Source organism: Rhodnius prolixus, unplaced genomic scaffold, assembly GCF_049639745.1.
Source record: "Rhodnius prolixus isolate KJV_2025 unplaced genomic scaffold, Rpr scaffold_1, whole genome shotgun sequence".
Lineage (NCBI taxonomy): Eukaryota > Metazoa > Arthropoda > Insecta > Hemiptera > Reduviidae > Rhodnius > Rhodnius prolixus.
Window position 1 is genome coordinate 61,740,176 of NW_027411581.1, and position 26,711 is coordinate 61,766,886.

The window sequence follows — 26,711 nt, forward strand, 5'->3', positions numbered from 1 at the left end:
TACCTTTCTGCTACCAAGCTAAGAGAAGGTATAAGATCTTCTTTTTCTTGCCTAAATGGTTCACAATACTGAAAATTTTTTTGGCTATAAGAGTTCGCTCGCTGGGTGATTCAAGATTCCCTAGAGAAATGGCAAAGAGATATTTCTTCATAAGCTAATAATATCTGTCGGCTAGCCATGGGCCAAGCGCGTCTCCTAAATATATTCAGAGATATATTAAGTGTCCTATGGGACCAATCTAGTCAGGCATACTATCTACGTACTTACCACTCACCAACCTCATAGAATTATTTATCATCTCCTCACTCGGTCTTCTGCCTCTACTGACTGTGTGGCCACCAACTTTATTTAATTCCGTTACTCTATGACGCATTATTATTTATGGTTTCCCATTCTTTTTTAAGCGTTTTTTACAGCCCTAACTTTGTATGTGAATAATACATAAGTATTAGAGCTTTAAAAAAAAGTTTATTGCACTACCTTCACATCATCTAATTTTCATTCAACATTAAACTTTTTTCATATTTTCCGACTCCAAACAACAGAACGAAAGCTGCAGTATCAAAAACAAAATCATTACTAATTAAATGCATTAAAGACAATTTGGGAATTAGATCTTTTATGGAAAAACGAGAAAAAAAAATGTTTTGCTGTTTTTCTACATTACACTTTTTCGTGCCGATTTGAACGATCAGCCCTTATACTGTTTTCCGGACAGTTTTAATCTAATTACAATTAAATTTGTCCAAAAATTAGTAGCATAATAAAGGCAGCTCGTTGAAATCGGTTCTCCTTATTAGCCATATACAATAATAAATTCCTATTTTAACGAAGTATCTCTACAGTTCGCTGCGAACTCTTCTTTTTTAAACCGTTTTCTAGTACTACGGTTTGAGGGAACTGTAGTAAAGTAACTGCCTATTTTTTCAGGTGGGCTTTACGTCCAACTACCAAATTAGGTGTCGTGGAAGGAGGTGACTAGCAAACATACTTTACTGTAAATATCTTTTATTAACCATTAAATAAAATCCAAGGCTTAAGACCGGGAATCGAACCCAGTAGCCACAATACATATTAGCTTTGCTGGTCTCGCCTCTAACCGTTCGGCTACCGTGGCGCCTAAGTTGTTCTTTAATACTTCCATACTGATTGTTTTTTGTAAAATTTTGGCCAAATCAAACTAAACAAAGCAAACTATGGCAATATTATTGTATTACTTTGTATTTGAAAATATATACTTTTAACGAAGAAAATTAGAAATTAGAAAAAACTAAGTTTTTAGCATTCAAGGACGATTTTATTTTTAACAATATACATATACACATTTGTTTGAGCGTTTAAGTCATAGGGTAAGTTACATTATCATAATTTCCCATTGAAATTTATTACATTTATTTGTATATTATATTCTATATACTATATTTTCATTACTTCAATATATTCTATACTTTATTTATACAATTTTTCTACTTAAGTAACTAATCCAAGATTAAAATTTCCTCCGCAGATTTGTACTTGTCTTTTTATTGATTACGAACAAACTGTTTCATAATGATGTAAATTTAATATATTTTTAAATTAAACATGGATAACATTATGGCTGACTAGATATTTGGCTTTATTTTCACAGATTTACATTTCAAAAACATTACATAACAATAACTTTGGTACATAATACATTACTAGATATTCTAGCTATTGAGGATAATAATACTTTACTGTTTTTAAAAAGTATATTAATTTATTAGAACTATCTTTTGCAAGAAGAATTTTTTTAAAAAAAAACAATATCATTTTATGTAATTTGGTTAAACTAATTAAATTTAGAATTTAAAGCTAAGACTGCATATCTCTTGTAATACATTCTATGTACAACAAAATAGGCCTAGTTATTACTCCGTTTTTGACATATATTTCAGCTTAGATTTATGATTAACTAATACTTAATCAATACTTTTATCTTTAGTACAGTAATTGTGAAAATATTATTTTTATATTTATGCCTAAAAAGATCTAATTAAGGAAATCTTCGATGTTAGTATTTTGAACAGAATTTCTTTCTTAGCATCAGTATTGTTGTAGATTTACTTATATGGGTCTGTTTGATGATATTGCGGTGAGAATTTTATCCATTCTTTTGATGATATCGGTCAATCTGTGATCTGTACTATCTTGACCACTATGCGGCATTGTTGGCGTCATTTTTCTGTGCTTTTTCTGTAAAGTATCATCTTTGCTTTCAACATCAGTTGCTTGATAGTTACTATTATTGGAATTTCCTTTTTTATTCTTTTTCCGACCCAGTAATGCTTTGAATATTCCAAAATCTTTGCGCCTTGACTTACGACCGTCTGTTGATGTACCACTAGGAGAAGAACAGGGTGTATCTCGCACTAGCGAAGGATGACTTCCCGAATGACTGGAGTTTAAACTTTGGGAAGATGCTTCCAAATCTTGATGTAATGGAGCATCCATGTACACTATACCAACTTCCTTGCCACTTGAATCCCTGAAATCAGTTATTAATATGCAGTCTTTCTCTTTACAAGGCAATAACCTTAAAATCAGTAAGGTTTAAATTAATTTTACTGACATTTTATCAGTTATTAGAGACTCTCGTAAATTGCAGTAATAAAAAGTCGAGTGAGCGTTCACATAAAATTTATTTATTTATTTTTATTTAGTAATTGCTTTGTAACTATCTTGGTGAACTACTTTTACATAAATGGCTGCTATTACAGTTTTTACCTGTCATGATGAACAATACTGAGGCTAGCTGTTCCCAGGGAGGAATGAGAAGCCAGGGCCATATAGTGATCCCGGGGATGAAAGTCAATGGAAGCGGTTCCACAATTTGATTGAAGTCTTGTATAGAGTGCAATCATCTGCCCTGTATGAGCATCCCAGCAACATGTGGATCCATCTTCACAAGTGGCAAAAATGCGCGATCCGCAACCACAAAAACAGGAATCACAACGTATCCTATTATTTAGACCACCCTTTAAACAAATGAAGTGAATGCAAACAATAACTACTTGTAGATTAAGAAGAATTTTGAGACACTTTAATAATCTTGTTGAAATACTAACTCTGAACCACTGAACCACACATCCAGTTGCTATATCAACCATTCTCAAGACGCTGTCTCTTGTGTGAACGAGCATTCTCTTTTTTCCAGAGTGTATTATTAACTTATTAATGCTTTTACCTTTCACTTCTCTTAATATAATTTCTCGTTCAAATTCCAAGATTCTAAAAAATATATATATCTAAATAAATTTATATTAGTTTAAAAGCGTCAAATTCTAAGGTTAATCTTGAAACTAAACCTTTAAAATGAAAGCAGAATCTATATTTGTCTTTAACGTTTTATCATGAGAAATTGAACAGTTAGTTTTATTTATAAGGTGCAGATTATAAAAAGTGATTTTAAAACAAGAAAAACAACCACTCTTTATCATCAAGACTCACCCTTCTTCAGTTAATCTCCACAATATTATTAGTCCCACATTATCGCCGGAAACTAGAGTGTAATTGTCAATAACTGCGACAGAATTTACTGCACAAGTGTGCTTTGATAGGTGTTGAATAGGAGATTTAGTTCCTAGCTTCCACAATCTTATATATTGATCGTAACATGCGGTCACAATCAGTCCGGCTGATTCATCCAACCAGCAGCAAGAGTATACATAACTTGGATGTGAAAGCACCTGTACATTTATGAGGAATTTTCATCGGGTAAAATTTAGAAAATTTATAATAATATACCAAAATTGTAAAAACAAAATTGAGTTGTGCCTTTAGAAAGAGACATCAAAGTATAAGAGCATATAAAGCGATTTAGAATGATTCTCAGCTGTTATTGGAACATCTAGGTGCTCTATTGGAGTTCAATCACCGGTCCAGCCACTGGAAGAATGTCGCTATCGATAGGCTCTGAAATACGCGTATGGAAACATTTCCAACTAGAAAGAAAGGATGAATCATGTTAAAAAAATTTAAATGTCCCTGCGCTAAAGATAGAGGAGTATACTAAAGTTAACTCAGGTTAAAGTTAACTACAGTAGGTACTGTTAGGCCCTTCGCACAAGCGGATATTCAAAACGGAGAATGGGTGACTTTAAAACTGGTATAGCGAAACGAAAATTCCCAAAACCCAGTCATAATTTCTTGTTAGGTTTACAGTCCATCACCTTATTTTCTTGTATCTTATGAACTGGAATAAAATAAATCACGACAAATTGACCTGTCGCGTAACTCAAAATTCTTTAATAGAGTGGAAACGACATCGCGGGTCTTCAGATAAAGTCAGTTAATCTGCCATCGCCGTCCGAGTGCTACCACTAAACTGCTCGTAATACGTAGCTTGGTTGAGCCGCCTCCAGATATGTAAGTTGCTTCAGCATTATGATTCAAAGAGGCACAGAGCCTTCGGCTCCAAAGGAAAGAGAAATCGTGAGAATCTCTGTCTTTGCTAGAACCAAAATTCGAACAATTGAATGGATATTCTAATAGAAAGTAGTATCATTTACTTTTCCTCATCACCGTATGTCTTTTAATTAATACTGACAATTTCGTATTTCAGATCATCGGATTCTGTTGATAATATGACTTTCACTGCCAAAGCTTCTGTACTCTCATTGACATTGCCGTCAATCACCCACCTGACGCAGTCATCTACTTGTTACAGAATTTGTAGGAATCTAATTATTAGTTTGTAAGCAGCAAAATAATAAAATACAAATTGAAAGCATCCTTAGAGTGCGGTCAAAAATGACGCTCTCGAAACCATTTTTAAAGAGGTCTCCAATGTTTCCAGAATTTTTATACAATTAAACGAATAAATGAAATTATGATTAGGTTAAAGGTATTCATAAAGAGACTATTATAAAAATGAAACCTGTAAAGGTGTAGATTTCCTATTTCCAACATCCCAAACACATGTAGTAGTGTCAGCCGACGAAGACAACAGATATTTGTCATCTTTGGACCATTTAAGACAATAAACAAGACCTAAAACATTTGTTTTCTTAATTAAATGACAGACAATTGGAAAATGTTGAAAATTTTCACCAAAAAAGAAATCCTCACTTTTTCTCAATTTAATGTTGATTAAGTAGATAAAATTTTGAAAAAAAAAGCAACACAAGATTGAAAAATAACAATAATTTTCCACTTACTAAAGTCTTAGAAAAATTCATATAATATGCAGCAAGAAAATCGATTGGAGATTAGAAAAAATTTTACTTCTGTTATCAAAAATTACCTTGATGGCCAGACATTGTGAAGCTTAGCCTGCCCTTGAACGTTAACATGCAAAGATTCTCTCCTGTTTGGCTTGCAAGATAAAGTCCAGAGTGCGAATATGCCACTGCCATGCTCTTTGAATTGCCAGTATCCAAGGTGGCTACAATAGCATTTGGCAATTTGCAACTTAATGAAGGTAATCGATTCCAAACCACTTCTTCCAAATCTGAATCTTCTTTTTTATCTGAATGCTGAAAAATTTCATTTGTATGCCACATTGTTTTGCTATTGTATGTCATCAATAAACGTAAACTAAAAACTGTACTAACTAAACGATCGAACTTTTAGTTCAGCTTTTTTGTCTCTACATCAAAAAAACGAGGAATTCGTTCTCTTGTAGCCACACATAACTGGCAAAATAATATGAACTATAAAAGGCACTTTTCGTGTTTCTGTTGAGCTAATTACTCACCACCGAAAGATGATCTTCTACACCTTCTTCTTGATTTTCTAAATTTTCTCCTTTTGGTTCCGCTAAAATATCAGGTCTAGGAGGTGTTACTATCAGATGTGATGGTACCCCGTTAACCGTTATAAACAAAGTGCTCTTATAGTTAGTGTACTTTGCTCGAGACCACCATTGGAAACCCTGCATAGATGATGTTTAGTTTAAATGGTCTGAAAAGCAATCTATTTTCAAGTGAAAGTACAATAAACACAAAAATAAAATTAAGCTTTTTTTTGTATATTACTTGTGGTATTGATTTGTCTTTTATCTGCTTGCCAGGTTTGTATAACTGCAATCTGAGGGTTTTGCCTGCATTTAATGCTCCATTAGCAGCTACTGGCTTAAGAAAAGCCCAGGCAATAACTTCTTCATTTTGACTGTCTGCTACTTCAAATATCAGCATTGTACCAACGGAAACAATATGAGCTAAAGGTTCGAGGACGAATAAATCCTCTTCCCAAGTAGGCATAGTCGACCTGAGGAAAAGCAATTCTGCTTAAAGCCATTCAATAAATTACTTGTACATAATATTTGTTCCTCAACAGAAAAATTGGATACTAAGTAATAAAATTAGGACCTACAACACAATGTATTTCGGAACACATGTCTAAATGATCTAAAGTAATTGACGTACCAGATATGTTTTTGGATCTCACTATTAACAAAGACTCACTATCTCAGTGAAGAGTGATTTTTTTCTACTAAAACCCCAAAATAGAACAGCCATTAGTGTTTGTAACACAAACCTTTGCTCTTTGTAATCAAATGGAGAAGTATTCACTGGCTGAATATCCATTTTTCCTAGAGCACTTTTTTTATACTTTCCACTTGTCAAATCCATCACGTGAAGCCTGACAACATGTCGACTATGGAAGTGTTTCACGTGCAACGGTTCACAGCTGTGCACTGTTACACAGGCCATTTCTTCATCCTTCTTCATCTCTAATTCTGCAAACAGAACTATTTTTATTTAAGTAATCTTTAAATAATTTATTTTATTGAATTTTTATTTTTATTTTTTTAGGTTTTTCCTCTCTGAAGAACTTCTTAATCTTAATATATGAGGAAAATGTCTCACATAGGATGTGGAACAAGAGCACCACTTACAAAGAACAAAACAAGAAACGTTATGAACACCCTTGATCTAAATCCAGTCTGGTGGTCTAGTGAAACAATACTTAACAAACACAACCTATAAAACACAACTTAATGTAATGTGAAGAAGAATAATTATGTGGCAGCACCAAACCAATCTATACAGACCTTAAAATCCAATAAACACCCACTGTCACGAACTATTTCATTTTTAATTACTTAGATTCCATGTCCGATTCCGAAATTTCTGTAACTTACATGATAGCCCCAAACCTTTCTTGCGGTGTAATGTTTAAATTTCAAAAACATAAATTTATATTATGTAGGAAATAAAAATAGACACTTCGCTCTGATTGAGGAAAACAGCAAAGCTTCTGTCTCCATTGAACTTTTAAATTCCCGTTATCAAATTATAAAATCACCCCAATGACGAGGTTACCGTTTATTAAAACTGTCCAGTAGGACAGCTGTATAAGGATTGATTAAATTAAGACAATCAAAATTAACATATTAACTAACTAACGAAAGTATTTACAACTTTACCTTTGGTAGGAGTCGGCTTGTTAGAACTGTGATTCAATGATTCTGTGGAACTAATAGCATTCGATTTTCCTTCACCAGATTCCTTAGCATCACGCAGTTTTCTTTTCTTCTTGGGTTTTCGTAACCTAGAAACAGATATATACAATGATCAATCCTTCTTATTAAAACAGAAGACATTTTTCCTTTCTAATTACTTTTTTTTAGAATATGAACTTATTTTTTCTGCCGCTGCAAGAAAAAGTAAAAAAATCTTATCAAAATTCTCGAATTTAGAAGAAGAAAAAATAAGGCTGGATTTATCCACAAATATATTAATGGTTGAAAGCATAGAAACCAATAGTAGAAAGCTGTGTCAATATGTTTGCTTTGTGTAGCTTTCAAAAAGAAGTTTTGGTAATAAAAAAAAAACACAAATTATATATCTACGGATTTTACTTTAATAAATTTTCTTGACATCTAGAATTTTTAATAAATAGATATTAACTGAGATACTGTCAATTGCCAGGAGGTACTCATAAGAAGAAAAAGAAGAAATTGCCCACATCCTTTCCCTGAAATTACTCTTAAATGAATTATGAAAAAAGTTTCCTTTTACGAGTAAAAAGAGGAAGTAGATAACACAATCTTGAACCCAAAAGGAGGATGAAAAGCAGAATGATTTTGAAATAAAACTTTACTTACTTTGAATTTGATAAAACATCAGTATCTTTATAGTCCATTGATGAACTGGTGCAGTACGGAGATACAACCTGTTCCACCGATTTGCTAATACTTTTCCGAGGAGCTGGCACAGGAGGAGGGCTTAGGATTACCTCTTGACCAACAGTTGTTTGCACAACAGCTGATTTTGGGCGCTCTCTCACCACCGCATTGGTTTCTGCAAGTGGTACCGATTTACGCCTTGGAGGAATTGGAGGCAAAGGATGAGTAAATTTAGGTGATACAGCTTTTTCATCGGAATCTTCGCTCAACGTTTCAGTGGCACTTCCAGCAGGTGCGCGTCTTCTTGCACTGATTGGTCTAAGTGGAACTAATTTTATTTTTCCAGAATCTGCAAAAATCATAAAATTATAAAAATGAAACTCAGAAAACATTAAAACATAATTATAACACAATTGTTAATATTAACAATCAATCACAAAAAAAAAAAAAAACTTGAAAAACTTACCACTATCAGACATTGTTTCTGTAAGTGATCCTCTTTTTTCTGAAGGCACTTTGCTAAAAAATCCAGATTTCATTTCTTTTAGGTCAGTTTCCCCGGCCTCGCCAATTCCACCAGATTTTTCTGCTTTTTTTTGTCTGTCTTTCATTGTAAATGTCCCTTTCCTTTTCACTTTTCTTTTCTTTTTCTCTGGCCTTTTTTCCTCATTCTGTGTTAAATTTTTTATAGTAGATTTAGCATTGTGAACTTCGGCCGCAACCTGTATGACACCGCATCTGGAAGAGTTATGGAAGGTTAATGCTATGTTGAAGTTTTAGTGAGTAAACAACGTTGGTGCAAAAATATATGTTTTTTCGAATTAATTTATTCCTCAACTGTTTAAGTAGAAGATTTTGATACTATCGATTTTGTAGTAAGAAAGTTTTGCTTAGCTAATAGATCAATAAAATAAAAAACGAGCACCCATTAATCTAAACACCCTTTTACCCTAGTGCAGAAAAATATTTGCCGAAATCTTTTATGAGGATCTCAGGAACGCTTTCGCTAGCCGTTGGCTCCCACCAGACTTTTGATTTGCAGCAAACTAGATTGCAAAAACTTCTTCGGGACCTCTGCAGACTCACAGAAGCGATAAATGAACGTAAGCATTTCTCATTGCGAACTCTAGAATGTGGCGCTTAAAATACCGAAATATGTAGTTAAAAATATACGCTCGAATAAAGTGCTTCTAAACAGATAAAATCAAGAGTCAGCTACTTCATAAATTCATTGATAATGTGGCAATTAATTCAGCATAAAACCTTAGCCATTTCATTTATTTTTCTGGGCCTTTAGTATAAAGATCCTAAAAAATGGTCGAGCAATAGAATTATTACAATTTCAAAAATGAATATTAAACAATTTTGTGCAAAAAAAGTAAGTTGACGATCAAAGATGTTTAAAAGTTTTGCTCTGAAAATATAAAATTAGAAAATTCATTATGCCGTTTAAATTCATCAGTATCAAGAACAAGTTTCTATTCTAATTAGGCACTTTTTTTTTTACTCTGAATTCAGTCTCCAAAACTAAAATGTTATTTATCAAAGAGTTATGTGAGAAAAAGAGCAACGGAATAGAGTTGCACATTAAAAATATGAGTATAATTAATAATTCTCGAAAAAGAAACATATCTTCTATAACTTATACATTATTTTGTGGTTTCAGAGTAACAAATGTGTGAAAGGGTAGTATGATGGCTTTATCGCTATTACTCTTGAAATTTTGCCCTATTTCATTGGACAAAATTAGAAGTGTAAGCTTTGAGGTTACTTCTTTTAGAACTTATAGACAGGAAATGAACTATTCTTTTTGTTGCATTATTGTTAAAAAGATAATACTATTTATATCGATTATTTATCGTTCATGACTAAATGTTAATTTTTCTCAAGAAGGAATCTCCTAAACACTTAAATTTAGAACCAACCTTTCTTCCAGACCTGGCGTAGCAGATACTGATTCACCAACATTGTCATTTTTAATGCTTCCTTTGATGTCGCTAGATTGTTCACTTTTTCTAACACTTCTTGGTGGTGGTACAGGTGGTCCCATTGAAATAACATAAAACAGAATTAATTAAATACTGTTAGTAGAAAGCAACAGTCCAGTTCAAGGGCTTTCTGAGTCATACACGGTAACCAGGAAAACAATTTTGTTGCTAACGCGAATAGAGAGGCAAATAAAAGTCATATGGTCTTATTATTATTATTTTAATGACACTAACTCAATTTTAATTCACATAAAAAAAAATCTTGACAATTAAAATTTTGTTCCATGTTTAAAATAAATTTTTCTTTCAACTTAAATGAATCTGCCCTTCAACATGAATGATTATTTTGATACATTTCTTGATATTGAAAATGTTTTCTCGTATATCATGGATTTTTTTGAAAGCTTCAATGTAGAGTAAGTAAAACAATAGTAATTTCCAGACCAAGTATTTTGCATATTTTTAAATTTGTTTATTTCATATGTAATATTTTAAGTTCCTCAACTGTTTTCGAGTAGAGTAATAAACAATTTTTATTACCAAAACTTTAATACCTTGGAGGGATAACTTGTTTACAACAATGATTTAATAAATGGCTCTATATAAGAGTACACTTAAAATCAATGCGATTCATTAGGTGTGTATAAATAAAAGCATGCATGCCTGCACATACTTATTGTTTCATTTATTTAAAGTAAGACTTCGTCTGCCGAATTGCATCTTACAAAAACTACTACAACTTTTCAGCATTAACGATGATATTGGACAAAATTTACAATATATGAAAATGTGTTAAGTACGAACCAGAAAGTGTAGTGCGAGATGGAAACATAAGTGAAGTCGAATTCTCTACACCAAACTGATTTATCTACCTCAGATAATTGATAAAGTTCAAATCCTTTAGGGACGCAATAAACATTCGTGCTACGTCCAACCATAAAATGTACCTCGTCTACCAAATCTAACGAATTATTGTACAAAAAAAGCAGATATATCTATCAGTCCAATCCCTTCTCTGCAATGATATGACTAGCAAAATAATTAGAAAATTTTACAAGAAATTTAAATTTACAACAAAACCTATAAAATTGCACCTACAAACCTCAAAAGGTTTTAGAGCTGTAGTTAAACTTACGATTGGTCTTAGTTAAGCACATAACTCTACATTTATGATCATTACATTCGAGGAATTGGTAAGCAAATTTTCTTGATTCCTAGTGATACGAACTTCCATGTGAAGTTCAACTCTGCTTTAACAACAAACAGTAAAGTAGTTTCTAGATATAATAATTTGTATTGTGAACCAAGAAATTCTTCAACACCGGAGGAATAGACTAGTCATTTCTTCATGGTCTTTCAGCGCCTCTCCAAGTACCTCAGTATAAAACAAGAACACTTTCCCAAAACACGTAAGGGTTCTGGTTCACAAAGCAAAGGCACACTTTATCTTTTCCTACCATACACTCAATCAGAAGCACTTTTACAGTATTCACTTGAGAGCCCAAACGAACCTTGTAATAAAGGTAGACAAATGATTTTATCATCAATGTATAAATATTTCAAATTCTCGTAATTCTAGAGGATATATATATCATAGCTAACTTTAGTGTAATAAAAGAAATCATAAAATTAACAAAGTATATTTATGATGATTCAATGCAAATCTTATAATAATTGGTTGTTATTTAATGTATAATTTCAAGTTAAAATTTTTACAAAATAATTACATTCATTAAACACTGGTATCCCTCACAATAAAAATAATAGTTTTACAATGTATAATCTACATATAATAGAATACTATGTAACAGAATTGAATAACAGAAATCAGTGCTTGAAAAACAGAGTATTATTTAATCAAATATTGATCCGATTTTTTAATTGGAAATGTTTCAATAACTCAATCTTATTACCTTAAAAAGCAAAGGCTTTATAAAATGCTTATGCTTTTACTACACATAAAATGACCACAATTGCTTTTTAAAAAATACAGTAAAAGATGCTTACCAGATATGAGTTGTGCTATTTTAATCTTTACATCTGCAGAAATTATTTTCTTAAGATTATTAAATTCATTTAACATATCCAGGTGGAAACACATTAATGTTCCTTTCTGTTAGTTTGTAATGGCATAAAATGCTATCTGTAAACTTTTCGAGTGTGTTATTTTTTCGTTTCATGGACACCATACCACTAATATCCTGAGCTGCACCAGTTCGCAAGGGTGACACTTGAAAATTAATATCGATATTCTGTTCTAAAAAGTGCTTAATTCTTAAAGATTCTCTATCGTCTTCTGAGTAATGGGCAAGCACTATAACTGTTATATTTTTATCCAAAAGAGTCCTTAAATAATGCCCAAAAACAAGAATACTTTCAACTGGAAAACCTGCACATAAAAGATAACTTAAGTCATCGATTATTAAGTAAACTTTGTTGTAATTTTTTAAAAGATGTTCACATTTTTCTTTAACAATATGAAACAGTTTTTTGAGACCAGTATCGTCCAACATATTGAAGAAATTCTGCTCTGTATTACTTTCGAACAAAGCTCTAAGAGCTTCAAGAAAAATCGCTCTAGACTTTTGAGAATTCAAATTATAACCAAGTTTCATTCCTATATGAAAGTAATGGTTAAAGGAATGCTTAAGCGAAAGTAGACAACAAGCTCCATCTTGTTCTCTCAATGATTCCCAAATGAAATAGTTTATTACAAAATTTCCTTCTGCTCCAGGTTCTTCAAAAATTCCAATTTGCATTCCCTGCAAGTCTATCTTGTCTAACGAAAATTCTTTACGAAAAGAAGCCATAATTAAGACTAGTATGTACACATCTACACATCTATACTACGATTATTTTATGAAGATGAACTGTCCAGTGTTATGAGTGCACGAACATAAATAAAATAACCTTCTTTAATTTGAACATGTAATTGACACAACCGTTTAAAAATAATATTGACTTTTCTTTATAAATACCTCTTAGAACTTTCAGAATTAAGAATAGTTATTTCAAACAATTTTGTCAACAGAATTTCTTACTGAATTATCTCAAAGGATATTCTTGTTTTTTAAGAAAAAATTTATATATAATTATAGGATAATCAGCTGGTAGTCTCAAGGTGGCAGCAGGAATTGCCTAATTCGGGAGTTTTTTTTTTAGTTGCAAATTGCAATCTTAACGGTGAAAGTGTGAGAGTAGATAATGTGTTCAGAATTACTAAAATCAAAGATTGTTATACTTTTTGACAATATTGCTATATAATTGGGTTTAATTAAAGGTAAAGCGGAAGTGGGTTCTTTCAGTAGATTAGCTAATCCAAATGAAGTGTTATTTATTCTGATCGTAGGTCTTCAATGAGTGTAATGGCGGACAAGGCCCCAACTTCTTCACCCCAACAAGTTCCTCCACAATGGAATTACAATATGAATATGTACAATATGTATCAAAATCCCTATATGTACGTAAATTATTATTATTATTTTTTAATTCGAAATTAGAAGCCAATTTGGTGCGAATATTTACAGCTACTTTCCTGTAACCTACATACTAGGTGGGAATACTTCCATTAGTCTGACTACAACTAAAGAATTGTCATTCTATTTGTTTAGGTATCAAACTGGATACGGGGCTCAGAACTATTATCAATATTACGCAGTAAGTCAGTGGTCATCCATAAGTAATAGTAGTTTATTTTTAAAACAAATTTTTTCAAGATTTTTAACATAAAATCGAGGTTATAATTATTTAATTTGTAAGGACCAGTTTCATTTTAATGTTATTTTAATATAATTTCACTTTTTTGTTGGGAAAAAGTTAAGACAACATTTAGCTTTTTCAGTTAGTTCGATCGTATCTTCTCATAGCATTTAGTGATTAATAATGTTAAAGTTTTAATTGCTATTGCGTATGAATTTGTTCACACTATTTCTGTATTACCTGATTTTAGATTTTGTAAACGTTTACATGATTTGTAGGCAGCTTATGTGACTCCACCTCAGCAACAGGATAATAATACATTTCGAGGTTTTACCCCAGGAGGCCATTTAATGCCTTTCCAGCAACATTCACAACAACAACAGAATACCATACAGCAGTCGTTCCAGCAACAGGAAACTCAAGAACAACATAATGTTCTGACATCCGTGAGTAGTTATTTGAATTGAGTTTATAGCTTATTTAATCAATTTTTTCTTATTTGAAAGAGTGTTATAGTTCCATTTTTTTTCTTGTAGTTTGAAAAATTTAAACAAACAAAAATGACCTACATATTTACCTGTCTACCAGTCTTTGCCCATGGTTACAATTTCCACTTTTCTTATATCCACATTATTTTATACACATTATAATCTATGTTAAAATGTTAAGATTAACCCAAAATTACCTGTAATTGCGTGGTTCAGCCCTCAGCTTTGTTCTTAGTACTAAGGCAAAGATGGCTGACGCGTTCACCCCCAAATATCCATTCTCTTATTTATCAATCAGTGCAACCTGCTCAGTTATTTATTTATTTATTTGTAATTACATTAATAACTTAACGCTGTAAACTCTTTAATTTAATGTACACTAAGCTTACATCTCATTAAAGATTTTATCCGGTTTTCATTCTGAAAGGATTTTGATTTTTCTTTCATATTCTGAAATTGATTCATTATGTTTGTGTAGAGAATTTAAATATTTCTTATAATATATCTGACTCATTTTGCTATGGTGCCATTTTAGGAGAGCTTTATTGATTAATATATTTCCTCTGCACTCTTATGTTTTCTCTTTTCGTAGGAGCTTCTTACAGCTCACCCACCGGAGACTAGAAGTACACTTTGAAAAGCCTTAAAAAAAATTACCTTAGATGTTTAAAATACATATCGGAGGTGTGCAATAGGTTTTTTCCCGATGATTTTAAGTTTCCTTTTAAAAATACAAACAAATACGAAAATCAGGTCCCCAATTTAAGCTTGAAGCTTATACCTTAAGAAAGATGATAAGGTATTTTCCATCTTAGTATAAATCAGTTTTTCTTTTTCTTCTAACTTTTGCTAATGTGAGGTATAAATTTTAGTAATAAGTTTTGTCCTTATACAAATGGTTATGATTACTTTTTTGGATTAACTAACTGATCACGAAATTAAAATTACGCAGAAAAATGAGTGCGACTTACCTCCACTTCCTCCTGGGCCACCACCACAACAGAATGGATATATCCATCCGCCGCAACAGCCGACACCTCAGCCTCAGCAAATAGAACAACCCAGAATGTATCCACCTGCAAATAATGGTAAGTAATGTTGACTGTTTATTAATATTATACCCAATCTTACCCGCTTATGTTTTCAATTCACTCATAGTTTTATTTTCTCATACTTTCACATAATAAATTTGCCCGCACAACTGAATGAGGTAGTTAATTTATTATAAATTCTACATTGCTATTGAAAAAAAAAATTATTCTCTAATTCAGTTTTAATATTAAAGGTTAAATATCTTCTGGTTATAGAAGCATCCCTGTAATATGTTCTCTAAAGCTGTAAAAGGAAGAAATTATTTTTGTCATATTACTTAGTTTGTGTAAATTTTCTTTCATTTTAAGCAGGTGGTGCAGGACCTGGTCCTATCCGGTTTAATATGAATAATCAACGTGCCAGAATGAATTTGGTGCCGACTAATCCCTTTAACCAAACTCAGACGAGGCCACAAGTTAGCAAGAAAAACAAAAAGAAGAAGAAGAAACAGCAGCAGCAACAACAACAACAGCTTCAACTTCAACAGCAGCAGCAGAAGCAGCATCAGCAAGCACAGCTAGCGCAGTCTTGCCAGGCGGTGCCGCCTCTTCCAGCCACACCTCCTCCATTACCACCTCCACCCCCACCCCCGCCACCGCCTCCAAGTGAACAGAAGCTAGAAGCCGTGAATCAAAATGGACTTCTTTCGCAACAACAGCTGTTAGGAATCCAGCAGCCTTCGATGATACCCCCACCTCCACCGGTCATCAGTACTTATCAGCCCCAGCTACAGAAGCAACAATTAGACAATCAACAGACCCAACAGCAACCAGACCATCAACAACAAGCTATAAGAACTTTGGAGGAATGGCCACAGTCGCTCAGGTTAATTTTTTGATTCAATCGAAATGGACTTAATTCTTTAACTTTACTTTAAAAGTAATTTTTCAAATTTGCTCTACACTAATATCAATCTATGCTTTCAGGGATTATGTAAATAGATGTTATTCTAAATGTGTTACCCAAATGGACAAAGACAGAGTTGGCGTTATACTAAAGGGAAAACTAATGAGAGCCACCAACGATGGCACTTTGTGGATGAAGGATTGGACCGCAGAACCTCTTCCGCTGTCAGTATCTAAACTTTCTGAAGTTTGAGATTTAACAATATTTTGTCAAGCCCAGTGATGTGAACAGCGTGTAGCTTAGGGAGACCTGTCTTCTAGGCTGAGAACTTTCAGACGTACATTTTCACTCTTCATCATCAACACGCTTACATTTACATTTTTCCACTAACATACTGCTCTGGACCTAATGGACAGGGGTTGCCCAGAGAGCTTTTAGATTATGAGATCTGAGGGCGTAAAATTTTGTCCAAGTTTCATGTAAAATTTTTCACTTTATACATATTTAAACAGTTACTGATAGTAACTGTCGCCAAGACTGAACATCAAAATCTTATATACTTATGCAAGGAAAAGAGAAATATTAATAACTTGTTGGCGCTAATAACCAAGCAGTTGATGCGCCGGAAAAAATAAAATAAAAATGTTTTCGTTGATTATTTTTTTCTCATTTCATGGAAATTGATTTCAGCTTGGAGAGTGATAGTAAAGCTCAAATGAATTTAAAAGAAAAATTAAGTAAACTAGCTTTAAGGTTAGGACCTAAACAGAGAAGCCCATCTCCGCCAAAGAAAGAGAGACGAGGAAGAAATAAAAGAAGTTATAGAAGGTAATTTTTTCAGAGATTTCAACAAGTTTATATTACTTTTGGTAAATAATTGCTAAAATATAGAATTTTTAATTTAACTTTCATAGTGATAGTAGTTCATCTGAGAGCAGCGATAGTGATAGTTACCGAGAAAGGAGTACTAGTCCAAGAAATAGAGACCAGAATAAAGGTAGAAATAACAGGAGCACTGTAAAGAAGTCGCAGAAACAAAAAAGGAATCACAATAACTACAAACAGTGAGTTGTTTTTGCCTAATTTATTAGTTAGGTTCTTTCCCAAACTATAGCAATTTAATGATTATGAGTTTTCAGCGTATTAATTTCAACCAGTTCTAAGTAACTGATTCAGCAGAAAGTAATCATCTGCATTCTCTAATCGTTTTTATTTGTTTCGTTACTTGATGTATTTGAAAATGATAATATTAACGAGTTTATAAATGCAGACTCAATCCGATATATCTGAATTTCCTTGTCAAATATCTACAACTAATTTAAAACCAATGTGTACTGAGAATTTGGTATCATTACTGTTTGTGAATTTCTGAATTATAAAATACATTTAAAAAAAGAAAAAAAAAACGTTGCAACTATTAATAACTTATTCATATATCGTTTGGTTCTCGAAATATGGCTTTACGCTTTTTAAAAAGATTGAACTCTTGTGTATCTTGTAGGAATGTTCTTTGGTTTTATAACACCTGGAATTGATTTAACTGAGTAGTTAGTGGTGAGTACTGACTGAATTTTTATTTTTTTTGTCTAGTGATTTGGAAACTTCACATTATTATAGTGAATATGGATTGATCGGAAGCCATGTTCAAGCTAAAAAGGAGGTTCTGGATAAACGTGCAGCGCGATTCAGCACTGGGAACGGTGGTAACTCCGCGGGTCCAGTTAATAATACAAACAATACCAGCTTAAAGAAGAAATATACCAATGCTACTCCACTTTATGTATTGGACCATGGACCATCATTACCAAACTCATCAGTTCAATTAGGAGGAGGAGGAGGAATTAATCAATCAAATGGCTCTGCCATGGCAGGTTATAATACAAGTGATTGGGAAACAATGGACTTGCATATTGTTGGTACATGCGAAGATTTAGAAAAACCATATTTAAGATTAACTTCAGCACCTGAGGCTTCACAGGTTAGACCAAAGGAAATTTTAAAGAAATCTTTGGAAATGGTAAAAGGAAAATGGAAAGAAAATAAAGACTACCACTATTGCTGTGAGCAGTTGAAGTCTATCAGGCAGGATTTAACTGTAAGTATATTCTTTAAAGGCAACCAACTTGGTTTTAATTTCATTATATTCAGTAGCTGTGTCAAATTGAGGCAATAAGTAAGATAATTAGTGACATAGATTCTAAATCTAAGTTCAGCGGTAGCTGGCCATGTGTGAAGTAGTGGTACAACTTCTTTAAATAGCCGTATCACTTTTTTAAGGGGATTTTATGTGACGTACCTTCTCGCTATGTTGCATTTGCATTCACTTTAGTGTGCAAAATATATTAGAGACAATTTAAATGAACCCAATTGTCATATCCAAGTTAATTTAACGAATTAGCATCATTTGTTTAGAGTGACCTAACTAGATGGAGAAACAAAAAATTTGCTAGCTAATAATTCAGTTCACTATCTTATTTAATGAAATAAATTATTCACTACAGGTTCAAGGAATAAGAGATGATTTTTCTGTGAAAGTATATGAAACCCACGGCCGAATAGCTTTAGAAAAAGGAGATCATGCAGAGTTTAATCAGTGTCAATCTCAGTTAAGAATCCTACATACAGAAGTTAAGGCTTCACAAAATAGGGCAGAATTCGTGGCGTATAGGCTTTTATATTATGTTTTCACAAAGGAGTTTTTGGGTAAATATGCAGTTTTTTTTTTTTTTTTTCTTTGTCTTTAAATGTTGTAACAACTTCTGCCCAGTGATGTGAACCGATTTAGCAAAGGGAAACCTGTCCTAATTGCCAGAGTGACACCATCTATACTTCTTCAGTTTACATATATCAACTAACATATCTAGCTCTGGCTGATGGACAGGGGTTGCCCAGTGTGCTTATAGATTATGAGATCTGAGGGCTTAGGTACAAATATATTTATTGTACAGGTTTTTATATATTTTCTTTGAAATTAATATTGGACAAGAGAAACTTATCCCTAACCAAGCCTGAATAATGACGGAACTATAGTTATTGTATTTATTTTAGATTTATCTTCGTTGGTTAGTTGCCTATCAGAAGAGGATAAAAAAGATGAATGTATTAGCCATGCAGTGTCGGTTGTGAAAGCATGGTTGATTGGTTCCTACCATAAAATATTCAAGCTGTACCAAACTGCGCCAAGGATGTCCTCCTATTTGATGGATCTATTTATGTTAAGAGAAAGGACTTGCGCATTAAAGATCATCGTGAAAGCGTTAGTATAAAACTTTAATGAAATGATCAGTTTTGGAAAATCTGATCATGTATTAAATGTGATTGGGTCTGCAGTGCATAATAGATATTTTATCCGTTGTAGCACGCAATCACAACTTTTTTTTTTTTTGTCTGATCGATTTCGGATTTTCATCCATCGTCAGTGGTTGATTTAACAATTTGATGTAAAGAATTTGATTTCTAGTGCGTTTCTGTCTAGCAAGCTGAGCTTCAGTGGGTGACAGAAAAATTATAAGAGGAAGTCAAATTTTTTTCACCAAACTGATAAATGAAAATCCGATACTGGTCCTAAATACTAGAAACTTGGCTATGACGAATATCAACTAAATGGAGTGAATGTTTATGTGGTAGTGACGAAAAAGTTGCATAGATGATTATGGATGAGTCTCTCTTACTCTTAACTTAAGTTTTAAGATATAATCAGGGTAATGAAGATAAAAACATGGTTTTAGTTCTTACTATTTCGATTGTTACTTTTTCAAAAATTGAAACAAAATAAAGTTTTCCTAAATTTTTGTCCTGTAGTTTAGTAAGTCACAGTAGTGAGTTGTAAATTGATGAACCCTTGCTTAGGTGAAGCTTAAGACATAAGTGTGCCTCAAGAGTTATGGCATAAAAGATTTGCAATAATCCCATACACTTCTTTAACCATTTTTTGTTCAATTCTGTTCCAACTTTTCGGTCAGAAGTTCAAAATTTTACCGATAACCTAATAGTTTTTAAAAATCTGTATTTAATCTTCTTATTTTTTGTTCGTATTTGCGTGTTCGGTAATTGTTTTGTGTAATTGCCATTACCTTTATCAAATAGGCAATTTTTATATCCAAATAAATATCTAAAACAAATAATCAGTTTATCTTAAGAAGGTGATAATGTTGTGTCGAAACGTTGCTAAAAAGAAATAATTTCTCGACCACCCCTAGAGTCAAATTTGTAAGAGGTTGATAAAATGAACTGATAACTTTTTCTTCTAAATACCCTGTCGTAATTTGTACTTGGTCGGAATTATATACTTTTCCATTATCTTTATTGCCCTGCTAGTAAACATTTAAAATTGTTCTCCTGAATGTTTATATTTGAACGTGAGTCATTAGGTATTAAAGTAAATTATCATTTTGAATAGAGTTTCCTTGTCATTTACTGTAAATACAAAACTTAAAAAACAAAAAAGTATAGTTAATCGTGGGTTTTATATTTTGTCAAAAGCAGATTGACGTTATCTGCACTTATAAAAACGTTTCAGGAGAGCACCTATTTCTAAGTGTGTTCTTATTTAATGAAATAGAGTAGACTGCTCCCCCTTTAAGCTACTTTTTTTTTACCTCTCATTATTACTTCTAGAATTGATTGCGGCCACCTTACCTGTTTTTAAATAAATTGTCGAAGTGTTAGGGTTACTATATTTATCTTGTCAATTAGTTGAGAAGATATGTACTGTGGTTTCCTGTAGTCTTGAAGGTTTTAATTGTCGCATCTTTTCAACACAGCTTTCTCTAGAGAAACACGACGCTTTATTTATTTAGTCACTTTTCTGGAAGTCATTGACTTACTTTTAGTCAGCCTCGAGACTTTGATTTCTCACATCTGACAGGCATTCTCCTATCCCCTAACTGTGGTAAGGCGTCCGAGGGGAAATCACCAGAAACCCCGATTAGGATTAGTAGATTTAACCAACAAAATCTTAATAATATCGAGTAAGACGTCATCAAACTCGGTCTTAACTTACTTGACTAAGTTGTAAAGCTGAAACATACGCGATTGTGGTATTTTCAGAAAATATAGCTAAATAATTTTGCTGAATAGTTATTGAAGGTCATTTAATATTTTCTCTTTTTCAATAATCGTTCTGTTCCGTAAACCAAAATATTCTTTAAATAAATGTGTTGCTGGGTTGGGTGTCCTTTTACCAAAAATTTTTTTTTTTTTTTTTGCAAATGGTCATAATATTAAAATTTTTGAAGATTAGACTGTAACTTTTGTCTTCGGTGTTCGAACAGCTCGTATTTTTTGGTAGTTTTCGCATTAGTTTGGTTCTTAGTTGTTGGTCACTTTAAAAAGGCTTTTTATCATAATTATTTTTCTATTAATCACAAAGTATTAAAATTTGTTATAAAAGTGTAGTAATTTATTAGGTTGCACATTAAAGGAGGAGCATGGACTTCTAAAAATGCTAATTTCGTATCAAAATATGGTTGATTTCCGTATTTAATTGCATTATATACCTATGTATGTATACATATATCTTTTTCCTTAATTTAACATCGAACTTGCTTGTGAATTATAATCGTGAAAAACAAAAAATTGAAAGTCTGCAAAATTATAACTGAAGTAGACAATAGATTTCCGAGATAGCCTGGATCGCCTACTAGGAACCTCTTACTGCTCATTGTTCGGGTGATGGACCGGTTGTCTCTTACGAGAGCACTTCCAGAGGCCGGCAGTGCACTTTAAGAGGCTCCAACGACCTTAGGTTGGCGCACCTTGTACAAAAAATATTAATAAAGGAAAAAAGATATACTTTTAGCATTTAAAATAGTTACAATTTCATTGCAATAAAATTTAAAATGTCTAATCGAGATTTTCCAGATCTCCAAGAGAGGCCATGTGAGGTAGGTCGCTTGAACTCTTATCCAAATTCAAGCATTTATTATTATTGTGGTTATTATAAAATTTGTTTGGATAAAAAGAAAGTAACATAAGTACCTTACCCTCGTTTTGTTATATCAACGGTGTTCAGAGGTCTGTTTTTTATGAATGTGAAATGTTGTGAAGCTCAAGTTTTACTTCATTCCAAAGAACACTTCAAGAATTGGAAGATTTTTTTGTTATCGGACTGATGGAGAATAACAGCAGCAACTACTTAAAAAACAGGCTTTACATAAAAAAAGAGAATGATCCAAACCATAAACATGAAAAATTATGAAGAAGATTAAGGATAATACTGAAACAAAATATTAATAAAATGCAAAGAAGATTCGATATAGAGATCTTGATGAATATATTTTCAATGGACTCAAGGACCCTTATTTACAATAGCAAAGAAGTTTAATGTTAATTGGAAACCGCATTCATCGTTCAACAGTTAAAAAGTATTCTAAATAGTTAAGATGGTAAGCAGATAATGGATTGCAGCTTAAGAAGATCGTATAATTTAAGTTTAGATTGTAAGTAATATTTTTTCTGGGTCCCTCTCTACTATTACCCTTAGATATTTGATAATATGGTAATTACTAGGTGAGCCCTGAACTCCTCACATTTCAGTAAGTTAAGAAAGAAAATGCCAGCGATTCAACAGCTTTTCTACAACGTACCTACCATGTTGAGCATTCGTCGATTCTACTGGATAACGTTAGAATTAATATTAAAAGAATTCTATCACTACAGATTCCAAACTTTTGTAAGCTGAGAACGGATAATAATGGAATCAAATGCAATAGAAGAGAAATTTGAGTGGACTTAATTTAAATTTTTAATAAACTTCACATCGTCAACAGCAAACCAGATTGGATATGTCAGCAACACATCAAAGAAGAAAATGAATTTCTTGAGGAATGTATGTAAACTTGATATTTGTCCACACATTCAGCTGCGCATAACAATCACCTTCTGAACACTTGCGCGCTATCCCCAATCTTTTTATTTTATTTTTTTCTTTTACAGCGTGCCAATATTTTTGATTTTGACCAATCACTTATGTCCTTTAGTTACCGGCCGTCAGTTCCCATTGACTTCATACGCGATGAGCTGGCGTTTGAGGCCGATACTGAAACACAAGATTTTCTTACACGTTTTGGACTTGCATTCACCGATGACACAAGGAGTAAAATTGATTGCAAAGCATCAACCGCTATACTCAATGCACCACCGCCTTCTTAAAAAATAAACAAAAAAAAATTTAAGTGGTGGTATCTTAAAAGAGTAATTTAAGGTTTTTTTTTACAAGTTTTTTAAAACTACTCAGAATGAGTAAAGAAACTACCCATTCTGGGAGAATACTTTTAAGGATTAATGGCTTATTGACTTCTGGAAGAAGAGGAGAGGAATCGAACTGCATTCGAAAAAGTGGCCTGAAAGAATAGTCTTTTTTTCAACTTAATGGAAATCCTTTGCGGTTTTATTACTTTTTAATAATATATATCTAATATTTCTTTCGACCACGTCTTCGAATCAACACTATCTCCAACAAATCGTATTTCATTTTTTCTTTTATCCTGGGCTCGAATTGATTCAACTAGTAAGGATTTGAACCAGGTTTGTGTACATATTGACCATGTATAAAATATATATGTACCATGTATAGATAAGGACGGCAGGATTCTGAGAAAAAGGACAACGGAAGAAGAAGGAACAAGAGTTACTTCTTGAAGGATGGCGTAAAGGATAAGCGCTCGTATTTACACTTGTATATATGTACATTCATCATATATTTATAATATACTTTTTTTTTTCTTTTTAATTGTAGTTTTCTTTATTTCCTTACAAAATTTTGTTGGATTATTTGGAGAGAAGATTTCAATCATTTATTTTCTCGCTTCGCAAAAATTGGCAACAGTAACCTAGTCAATTTCGTTTATCCCTTTAATCTGAATGATGAATGCCTCATTCTTATACGTAAATCCCACTCGATAAGGTAAATTAAAAGATATATTCTTGAAAAGCATTCATTTTAGTACATTTTTTAAATGTTTTCATTTTAATTTAGACAAAAATATTGCTTGGAGCAGTTACTGACTACTAATATTATTTACACATGTTTAAAGTTGTAAAAAGTCATACAGTGGTAAGTACCTTGCGGCCGGGGTATGGTTAGAAATTCAAAATATATATATTAAATATATTATTATAGTTCATTTAACGCATTCTATGAGGTTTTTGTCAAAAAGTGAATTATGTATGTAGTATAGGTCATTGACGTTACATCTGCTAGGAACATATTGGTTAAGTTGTTAATAATCACACCGACAAGTATCAACCGTTAATGTAGATGTAATGCTTAAGTTAATCTTTACATAATCCTAGTTTGCTCGAATTGCTAAGACATTTTAGCTATAAGTTTTATGGATTCAAATATCGCAACTAATGCGTAATTGACGGCTCATGTTTTTTTACCTAGCTAGTAGTCCTGAAGTTATGGATCACCCTTCTATAAAAAAGAGTATTTCGCTCAACATTACAGAAATTTAAAACAAAAAATATATACATTCGATTCATATCTGTCTCCTACTAAAATTCATCAGATTCCAGCGAAGTGAATGAAAACAAAACTGCTTTATTAAGTAATTAGATTTGAATAGATAATTTTAGGATCGTTGCTCCTCGTAAAAATCGACGCGAGCCTTTCACCAGCACAGAATTAGAATGACATCATTAAACTACTTTAACTAAGAAAAGTAAAAATTAGTTCATATTTTCTCCACCAGGTAGCACTAAAACTATATATACAGCAGTAATCACAATTTACTTTCAGTACGATCTGAGTGATGCAGGGGAGTGGATCGCTCTGTTGCTCGTCTCCTAAAAAATATCTACTCTTGTCACACATCTATATCATCAAACATGAAAGTATCATGGAATATTATGGGTGTCTTGTCTAAAACCTCTATTATAAACACGAGTTTTAAGTGGAATAAGACACAAATGTAGCAAAATAACGTTCTACGAAGAACGTACATAAAAGTTGATTCATCAATGACAAATGAAATATAATTGCTCTTACATATAGTAACGAGGTTTGTTACTAGTAATTAAAAATTTTATTTTGGGTCATTATTGGATTACTGAGGTACATTGGTCTAGGTGCCCGGGCGTTCAGAGCAAAAGGACCTTGAGACTTTACTGCAGACAGAAATACCTCAGTATTGCAGTCTTAAAAACGTAGTTACTCATAAAAATACTGTGGGTGAAAAGCTCAGACCAAGCGATAAAAGTCCATTACTCACAAGCAAACGTTTTCTATAGCGTTACTCCAACGTTCAGACAAATGATTGTAAGCTTTTTCCAGAAGTCCCTTTACACGTTCAAAAGTTTAATAAAACTGGAGGAATGCTCCATCTAGAAGCAGTCACTAGTGTGTTTCGATAACTACAAGCCTCACTGGACGACTCACACGGAATCTAATCTAATTTATATTTTATAAAATAATCTCACCTCCAATTCTCAGAAAACTGTATAATGGTGACAAAAAATGGATTAATGTTTTTATAAAGATGTGGCAAGTTCATTAATAGCCTCTCGCCAAAGTTTACTACGGCAATGCTCCAGAAAGATGAAAGGAAAGGCAAGGATGTGATTCAAGAAACGTTTAACCTATCTTTAAATTGTATATTTGTATATATATATTTATATTCACAGCCCAGTTTTGAACATAACTTGGAATTGAACGATTTCTGTCATATACAACACAATTTATATATAACAAAAAAAATACCATTCTGGCTTATATTTGAATGTGGCAGTAACATTATCATAGTTTTTTGTTTTAACAAGTATTATAATCTGTACTTTCTTACAATACAAACCAAATATATACTTTAGCAATTATGAACTATGAAGATAAAAGACTACTAGAATATATATGTATTATAATTTAAATATGTTGTTATCTGATTGCCCATCAGGACAGAAATTAATATATGCAATTTTCTGACATTTAAATTTATGTACAACTAATTTATTTGTATTAGGTAAAATATGCTTAAAGCTCTGTAAGTACGCTAAGTGCTCTCACTACACCGTCTAATGTTGCTTTCGTAAATCTAGGCAATTACTACTTTTTTGTTTTATTATTCGTGGGAGTTTTTTTTCAAATTTAAAGCTTTTATTGAACAACTAAGCACTTCCAAAAAAATTAAATTGTTGATAGAAACTAGTTTAAAATACTAAAATAAAGTACAACAATTAATATTCCTCTTTTTAAATCAATTACATTAATATTTATTGAATCTTATGAGTATGAAAATAAAATGACGGTGAAAGTTTTATTTACTTTTGAAGTATGCAATTTCAAGCCGGCCTCCAAAAAAAGGAAAGCCACCTATAAAAGAAAAAGTTAAATTTTGAAAATTAGATTTATTTTAGAGAAATCATCTCCATTACCTTCTTTAGTTAAGTAATTTCGTGGTTTTTGAATTAATGTTTTCCCCCAAACATTATATGTCGTAAACAAGAACTCTCTTATGGCCGCGAGAAGCTTGTGTATATTTCGTTTAATTAAATTACAAACATCTT

At 32.3% G+C, this 26,711-nt stretch overlaps 3 protein-coding genes across 7 annotated transcripts; 1 reads left to right on the top strand and 2 right to left on the bottom strand.

Moving 5' to 3' along the window:
- Positions 1 to 1,283: 1,283 nt before the first annotated feature.
- Positions 1,284 to 11,606, bottom strand: LOC141446029 (jouberin-like). Of its 2 annotated transcripts, XM_074112368.1 has the most exons (14): positions 10,888 to 11,606; positions 10,021 to 10,119; positions 8,562 to 8,833; positions 8,075 to 8,444; positions 7,394 to 7,518; positions 6,502 to 6,703; positions 6,000 to 6,231; positions 5,720 to 5,896; positions 5,267 to 5,498; positions 4,901 to 5,013; positions 3,472 to 3,710; positions 3,090 to 3,252; positions 2,749 to 2,999; positions 1,284 to 2,509 (listed from the first exon to the last, which is right to left on the bottom strand). In XM_074112368.1, exons 3-14 carry the CDS (start codon positions 8,704 to 8,706, stop codon positions 2,089 to 2,091), a joined length of 2,670 nt encoding a protein of 889 aa, XP_073968469.1. In that variant the 5' UTR covers positions 8,707 to 8,833; positions 10,021 to 10,119; positions 10,888 to 11,606; the 3' UTR covers positions 1,284 to 2,088. The 2 variants fall into 2 exon arrangements, with proteins under 2 accessions (XP_073968469.1, XP_073968468.1); XM_074112367.1 differs by lacking the exon at positions 10,888 to 11,606 and having other exon boundaries at positions 10,021 to 10,286.
- On the top strand, positions 10,312 to 23,940 carry LOC141446034 (leukocyte receptor cluster member 8 homolog). 4 transcript variants are annotated; one of them, XM_074112377.1, is made up of 13 exons: positions 10,312 to 10,499; positions 13,433 to 13,543; positions 13,695 to 13,740; positions 14,061 to 14,228; positions 15,223 to 15,358; positions 15,671 to 16,187; positions 16,289 to 16,432; positions 16,899 to 17,036; positions 17,123 to 17,272; positions 17,799 to 18,303; positions 18,710 to 18,911; positions 19,257 to 19,464; positions 23,189 to 23,940. In XM_074112377.1, the coding sequence occupies exons 1-13, from the start codon at positions 10,399 to 10,401 to the stop codon at positions 23,358 to 23,360; spliced, it is 2,598 nt and encodes an 865-aa protein (XP_073968478.1). In that variant the 5' UTR covers positions 10,312 to 10,398; the 3' UTR covers positions 23,361 to 23,940. The 4 variants fall into 4 exon arrangements, with proteins under 4 accessions (XP_073968478.1, XP_073968479.1, XP_073968480.1 ...); XM_074112378.1 differs by having other exon boundaries at positions 15,674 to 16,187; XM_074112379.1 differs by lacking the exon at positions 10,312 to 10,499 and adding an exon at positions 13,207 to 13,363.
- On the bottom strand, positions 11,708 to 13,037 carry Elp6 (Elongator complex protein 6). The gene is made up of 2 exons (XM_074112390.1): positions 12,091 to 13,037; positions 11,708 to 11,996 (listed from the first exon to the last, which is right to left on the bottom strand). The coding sequence occupies exon 1, from the start codon at positions 12,891 to 12,893 to the stop codon at positions 12,156 to 12,158; it is 738 nt and encodes a 245-aa protein (XP_073968491.1). The 5' UTR covers positions 12,894 to 13,037; the 3' UTR covers positions 11,708 to 11,996; positions 12,091 to 12,155.
- Positions 23,941 to 26,711: the final 2,771 nt, after the last annotated feature.

Coding starts and splice junctions, on each gene's coding strand:
- LOC141446029 (XM_074112367.1), bottom strand. CDS start 10,145: ATGGGACCACCTGTACCACCACCAAGAAGTGTTAGAAAAAGTGAACAA. Junction 8,834..10,020: donor ACGCCAGGTCTGGAAGAAAG/GTTGGTTCTAAA, acceptor TAACTCTTCCAG/ATGCGGTGTCATACAGGTTG. Junction 3,711..4,900: donor GGAAATCTACACCTTTACAG/GTTTCATTTTTA, acceptor ATAAATGTACAG/GTGCTTTCACATCCAAGTTA.
- LOC141446034 (XM_074112377.1), top strand. CDS start 10,399: ATGAATCTGCCCTTCAACATGAATGATTATTTTGATACATTTCTTGAT. Junction 10,500..13,432: donor TTTGAAAGCTTCAATGTAGA/GTAAGTAAAACA, acceptor TTCTGATCGTAG/GTCTTCAATGAGTGTAATGG. Junction 16,433..16,898: donor ACCGCAGAACCTCTTCCGCT/GTCAGTATCTAA, acceptor AATTGATTTCAG/CTTGGAGAGTGATAGTAAAG.
- Elp6 (XM_074112390.1), bottom strand. CDS start 12,893: ATGGCTTCTTTTCGTAAAGAATTTTCGTTAGACAAGATAGACTTGCAG.